Below are 6,822 nucleotides of genomic sequence, written 5' to 3'. Positions count from 1 at the left end.
GATAGGAGAAAAAGAACAAAATGGCCATACAAACGCACACCACAACCTCGCCGCCGCCGGGATCCTAATCCTCGGCCACCCACGCAACACGAGTACTACCTTCGCAGCGCTACGGGCTCCAACACATACAAGTCTAACATGGACAATAATGGAACGTTACAGTAAAGACGGATCTACAAAGACAACAAGAGGAAATTAAGAATCCAGCAATTTGCTTAGTAGTCTGTAATAGATTTTACCTTTCGTACATTCTACTTCTGTAGTGCTTGTACATAAACTCTTTATTTTATAAAATAAAATAGTGCAGTTGCAGGGGCCTTGGTTAATTGTTCTAAAAAAAGTTTACAAAAGAAAATACTACACAACAATAAAAACAGTAAGACTATGTCAGTCTTTGGAGCACAAAAACACTGGAGAAGCATAGACATGCACAACACAAAACAGATCCCAAGTTCAGACAAATCAACAGTGATGACTTGTATGGACTCTACAAGCAATTTATATTTTAAATTTTACTTACCATGGAATTATTTCCTCAGGAGACACTAGACTCTTTTAAAGCTGCAAAAGAACCAGACAAAATAGTAAGCATACCCTGAGATCCTAAGATCACAAAAATCATCATATATATGATCATTAAACAAATAAAATCACATGACACTTGAAGGGAGTCAGGATTTTATATGGTAGCACACATAGCTGGAAGGTGTCCAACAAGCCTAACACTTGAGGGCAGGAAATCCAACAATTTGATGCAGACCCTGCAGAAAAGCAGATGGAATTACTGCTCTGTGATGTACTGGGAGTATACAATAATCATAGCTGAGAAAATGCAAATTGAATCAGAAAAGGCCCAAATGGACAATCCTTTCCTGCCCAAAGAAATACATAAGGATTCAAAGATATACACCAGGATAGCTATGAACACTTCATCTAGGAACAGAGTTCACAAGTGATGATTCACATTGCAATATATGCTTGTTGAAATTCAGTTTTGAACTAGTTCGAGAAAAGAAAATTCTAAAGTTTCTTTTGAACAACAGGTACAAATATAAACATGACAGCAACTAGGTAGCTAGCTAGATGCCTTTTGTGAAAATTCATTGAAAAGCAGCAGAAAACCATATGTGTTTGAGCTATTTATACTTGAAGCTGCAACATTTACAATGGAGTGTATTGTTCTTAAGCTTGCTAAGGTTTTAATTAAGGCAGTGATATGTCATGGGCATGATTTATTGGGGGAGGGAGGAGAAGGTGGTGGCCTGGCAGGTGGTTCAAACTATTATTTATGTCAAGTATCCTTCACAATTGTAGATTATAAGTTAGCGAAGAAACTAAACTTAGCCAACAAGATGCTATAATTTGATTACTCTCAATTCTAAACTGAAGTTCCCACATGAGCAGGTAGATACAAGGAGCAATGATAAATAACCATGAAAGATAAGGGATGTTCATTGCAGCTGAGCAGAAGGGCAACAAATTTTCACTGCAAAAAAATTTCTGCAGATTCAAATACTCACCATCAGCTCCACTAAACCACATATGAATTATGTGGGTGATTATATCTGATACATGACGCAATGAGACTATAAGAGGTGATCTGCACTAACAACTTATCACTATAAGAGTAACCAAAACCAAATAACAGCATCGTCGCACGAGACTGCTAGTATGTGGCAGGTAAAAAAAAATAGCAGTCATCATTTTAGGTTGTGCACCTACTGCGTAGTTCGAACACCTTTTCCTGAAATGCAATTACGAATCACCATCTAGTGAGTTCATCTGTCTGCCAAGCTCTTCATCAGCCTTCTTCAGCAAAACATCCCAGCCACTCCCCTCCCCCCAATCAAGCATATCATACGGCACTGCTGTCATCAATCCTGGCCTCACTGCACCCTGCTGCATGACCACTCGAAATTCAAGCTCATGTCCTCTTCCTTCCTCTTCAAGCTCCTCCCAAGTAAACAGCAGTGGCAAGGTATAACCACCCCATGGATTGAAATCTATCAACTTGACCCGCCCATCAGCTCTCACATACACATCAAATGTATAATTGTTTGAACCAAACTGCGGCTCAATTACTTCCTCAAAGAAAGCCTTAATCTTCGGTTGAACCTCAGAACTCCATCCAGGCAGTGATGGGTAGTAAGCTGATGCATCTCTCTGGGACACAGCGACCAGCTTCCGCTCCCGTACAAAGCATCTGAACTCTGACTCTGGGCGGAGGCCTGGGTACCACTTGCGGAGGGCAAGGTAGTATTGGAAGCCATCATCCACCCAAGTATCCCCATCACTTTCTTCCTCATGTGAATCTACCAAATCACCAACCGCACCATTTGTCTTGCCTCCCTCCTCGCCTATCTCCCTTGAATCACTCGGAGCATCATTGATGCCTCTGCTACCATCAGCCTCATTGGCATTTGATCGAGCACCTTCCTCGGCACCAGCACTAACCTTCCGGGCATTCCGTCGAGCACCCTCAGGGCGCACAAAATCCTCGCACGATTGGCGCGCGGAGGCAAGGTCGTGGGCCACACAGTCGGAGGCGCGGAGCAGCATGGCAACCTCGGCGAAGCACGTGCACCGGGTCGTGCCATCCGCGGACATGAAGGTGGCGTCCTTGGGCGAGCTCCAGTTGAGCTTGGGGAGCGCGGCGCCGCCTAGCTCCGCAATGGCGGCGTCGATGACCGCCTCCAGCTCCGGGGATTCCGGCCGGTGAGGGTGGTCGGCGTCGGGGTCGTGGACGTCCTCGTTGCTGGAGCCGAAGAAGAGCTCGGAGTTGAGGAGGGAAACCGGGTCGGGGTGGTGCGCGTGGATGGGCGCGAAGGGCTGGCGGCCGGAGGTTATCGCGGGGAGGAGGAACGGAAGCGTCTCCTCATCGGAGTCGGCGTCGGGGTCGGGATAGGCTGCTTGGCCGGCGAGGTAGCGGAGGAAGGCGGCTGGGAGCGGGATGATGACGGTGGGGATGGAGTGGCGACGGAAGGCCGGGTACCACTCATGGATCTGGCAGCGGAGCAGCTCCTCGAGAAGCATCTCCTCCGCCGCTTCTCTGGGATTCGCGCGGTGGCTGTGGGTGTGTCTCTCCGGTATCCTCGTCGGCGGCTTCGTCTTGGGTTTGCCGTGGTCTGACGAGATTCATTGGGAGAAGAGGCGAGGAGCGAGCCGATCTGGAGACTGGGACTCGGGGGCAGCGGCGCCGGCGAGGGGCCAAGCAGCCGAGGGGGAGGAGGGGGCGAGCGGGCGACGGCGCCGAGCGAGCTGGATTCAGATTCTTCGGCGACTTTAGACTTTAGAGTGCAGTCAGGAGCATCCGGCCGTCCGCTGTGAACCAACGGCCATACAATCCCAGGCAGGCCTCCACTCTCCACGTGCTGGGCCTTGGCCCAACAAGAGGATGCACTGCCGAGGCCGGAGGAGATTTCTGCAGTCGAGGTTGCGGAGACTACGCCGCGGGGCCATAGATCAAGCGCCCCTGACGAGAGCTCCGGCGTGGCATCTGGCATCGGCACGCACCGACAGGCGACAGGAGCAGCTCCGGCGGACCTAGGTGCACTGCTCTCAGAGCGGGCTGGTCATGGGCTAGGAAAGGATCGCTCATTCCGTCAGTTGTTCTGAGATTCAGAGATCCCAAACAAGCATGAGCATTTGCACAGACGCATGTACTAAGCTTCGTTGTAATTGCAGAGAGCAATAGCCATTGTAAAAGAATATGTCTATAGTCTACAGAGGACATATACGAGGTTCAGTTGAATAACTATGAAATTGCAAAAAAAAAACTGCATACATGTTTAATTCTACACATTTGCAGTCTGCATTGGCTTTCAGAGATTGAGTAATCACACTTCACAAAGCTTCAGTGATTCACATTCGCTATTTAGAAAAAATCCCAATTTACAATCTTAATTTCCATCAGACTATTACAATCTGACAACAGCAAAAGGCAAGGCAGCAGACTAGCACAAGGCAAGCCAAGCAGTAGAGTAGCCGTCCTTGCCATCCGAGAAGGGTGGCGCTGGATTCGCGGCCACGACAGCTCGTCGGCGTCGTAGCCTCCGCGACGAAGGTTCTGCAGCCTCGATGGCTCGGCAGTGTCGCGGCCTCGACGGCGCTGGCTCGGCAGCGTCACGGCGTCATCGGCTTGGTGGTATCGCAACCATGACAGTCCTCTTAACATCGGTTTTTAACCAGGGTCAACTGTTGAGGATAAGATTTCAAAGAGTTGGTGAGAGAAGAGGCAGCCAAAACAAGTTAGACGCATCTCAATGACGGAAGGATCAGAGCCGTGTAGCCGATAGAATCTAAAAGAGCACGATGCGGACACGGTGTCTCCATCAAATAAGGGAAAGCGTGGAAAAAATTATCTTAGATATTTTTCTAGGGAATAATTGTAATAGCTCGTGTTGTAATCAATTAGGATTTAGCTTGCTCCAGGGTATAGATATAACCCGTGAGCCTTGTAATAAAGGTATCTCTTGATCAATTAATACGATCTTTCGGCGCCACGCGGCCAAACCCTTAGGAGCAGGAGTAATGTAGTTTTTCGACGAGTTCCTTCTTGCGCACAAGGCTACATCGGTTTCGATCTTCGATGAACTTGTAAGTACTGGCACCTGATCATTACGATCTCTATTGGAACTTTCTAAACTAAGTCTTATATTCTGATATTGTTGTGTGGCTAGTTATCAAGTTAACTTAAATTGCAAGTAGAACTTTCTAAATATTGTCCAATATTCTGCTTGTTTTCAATGTTGCTCATGTTAGTTATCGAACGACTTAGATCTGGTTAGGCTGTTTTCGTTGGCTCCCTCGCCTTATTTAAACATTCATAGTTATCATATCGTATCGGCTGGTAGACTCTGCATGCTTTTACTATTTTACACATGCTAGGTTCGATAGATCTTTACCTCTGCCCCTCGTATTTCTAACCGTCTGACCTCTGACATTAGCATGCTACTATTAAGAGTCGATGCCTTGGTCGGGTCTTATCCGTATCTCGCAGATATGTGATGACGTCACTAAGCCGATAGGGGCGCGTACGAGGCCTTGCTGTTGCGAGCTTGTCTGTTAAGACTAATGATGCCCTCTTACCGTGTTACCTTGTCTAAGTTCAATACACGATCATGACATTGATTAGAAATTATTACCTTAATAGACTTGTAAGCGGTAAGCAAGAGGTCTTTGGTGATTGTGTTTTAGTCTTTTATATTATAAGATCGAGGTTAATGCCCTCTTATTCGTGTTACCTTGTCTAAGTTTAATACACTCATCAAGATATTAATTAAGATCTATTAATGTATCTGGCTTGCGTACAGTTAGCATCGGCTGGTCCTTATTGCTATGTTCTAATCTTTTAAACTAGTAGATTGATGCTAATGCCCTCTCATTCATATTACCTTGTCCGAGTTCAATACACTAATCAAGACATTGTCTAGATCTGTTAGCTTATCTGGCAAGTCCGTGGTTAACAAAGGCTCCCTTTTATAGCTGTTGTGATTAATGCTTTATCTTAGGCCTTCGGCTTATATAGCTGAAGGCACTTGCCATTAATATTTTATTTATTTACACCGCCATTATATTGAGCATATTTTAACGGTGTTTATACAAAGAATGCCTACCTATGAGCTCAAAGGTTTCGCCGCCTATCGGCTCATGAATTTTACGTTTCGCTTGTCAATTGCAGGTCAAATTGACTGGCACACCGTGCACCTACGGGAGCCGATTTGGAGCCTGCACTAGAGTTAAGCACCTTCGTGTTATTCAATGTAGAAGTTTGAGGTTCAGATTTTGCATCAACATACTCTTGGCACGCCCAGTGGGACAAACATCTTCAACAACACTATTAGCGCTCGGCGTTGCCTCGATTTCGATCAGATGGCCGGCGATGATGATAAAGTTGGTGATCACTTCAAAGTGGCTGAGATGACCATGGACAAGCTCTTCGATGAATAAAAGCAAGAAGTAGATAAGCCGTTGAGTGATACAGAGCAGCTTGCTTGAAGTTATACGAGATGAATCACAACAAAATCTACAAAAAGACAGAGTTGCCAGTGCTAATGGTGCGAACCAAAGATAAGCATGAGATGACTGAAGAAGAAGACCTCGCATTCCAATCCAGGGCCAACTCCAAAGTCAACAATACTTTAACCGGCCCAACTGGTGTATTGGTGTATGAAATTCAGAAGATGATCTTGCAAGTTGTAGAGCATTATATTAGTAAGAAATCTTGGAGAAGATACGCAACTAACACGTATGGATACCTAGGAGGTGCATCTGGATTGGCTTCTGGGCAGCCGACAGGGTCACATGCTATAGTACCACCCTCACAGCCGACAGGACAGTTTTCGGTAGGACCAGTTGATGGCTAGCCGATTACTCACATTATGACAACGCCAAATCCTATTCAGACTGCGAATTAGCATTCAACACTACCAAGAAGTGTAGATTTCATATATGATGGAAGGGTGTTGTTTGATAATCGAGGAGTTAATCAAGATCAAGATACTGGAAATATTGTCTAGCCAGTTTCTCCACAATTGCAACGGATAGGGGGGCAAGACAATAAATATTGGGCCGCAAAGATAGCCAATGTGGTAAGGAATCAGTTTGGTTTGAAGCCTAAGGAGTAATCATACATATCTCAATGCCCATATCCTGCATGGTTTGATCAAGTAGCGATGTCGCATCGGTTCTGAGTTCCTAACTTTGCCAAATTCTCTTGAGAAGACAACATATCTACAAGGGAACACGTCAGCTGATTTCTAGTCCAATGTGGAGAAGCAGCTACCATGGACGCACTTAAAGTGCACATGTTCCCACTATCAT

At 46.0% G+C, this 6,822-nt stretch overlaps 1 protein-coding gene across 3 annotated transcripts; it reads right to left on the bottom strand.

The window, feature by feature from the left end:
- Positions 1-210: 210 nt before the first annotated feature.
- Positions 211-3,279, bottom strand: LOC117862700 (uncharacterized). Of its 3 annotated transcripts, none has more exons than XM_072293129.1 (2): positions 1,719-3,279; positions 211-761 (listed from the first exon to the last, which is right to left on the bottom strand). In XM_072293129.1, exon 1 carries the CDS (start codon positions 3,031-3,033, stop codon positions 1,756-1,758), a length of 1,278 nt encoding a protein of 425 aa, XP_072149230.1. In that variant the 5' UTR covers positions 3,034-3,279; the 3' UTR covers positions 211-761; positions 1,719-1,755. The 3 variants fall into 3 exon arrangements, 2 of the variants coding, with proteins under 2 accessions (XP_072149230.1, XP_034602097.1); XM_034746206.2 differs by having other exon boundaries at positions 1,723-3,279; XR_004642052.2 differs by having other exon boundaries at positions 605-761; positions 1,521-3,278.
- Between the last annotated feature and the right edge of the window lie 3,543 nt (positions 3,280-6,822).

Source organism: Setaria viridis, chromosome 1 (assembly GCF_005286985.2).
Source record: "Setaria viridis chromosome 1, Setaria_viridis_v4.0, whole genome shotgun sequence".
Classification (NCBI taxonomy): Eukaryota; Viridiplantae; Streptophyta; class Magnoliopsida; order Poales; family Poaceae; genus Setaria; species Setaria viridis.
Note: the sequence above shows the minus strand (reverse complement) of the source record. Positions and strands in the feature narration are given on the sequence as shown.

What these genes read in the sequence shown, in the direction of transcription:
- LOC117862700 (XM_072293129.1), bottom strand. Translation starts at nt 3,033, where the DNA reads ATGCTTCTCGAGGAGCTGCTCCGCTGCCAGATCCATGAGTGGTACCCG.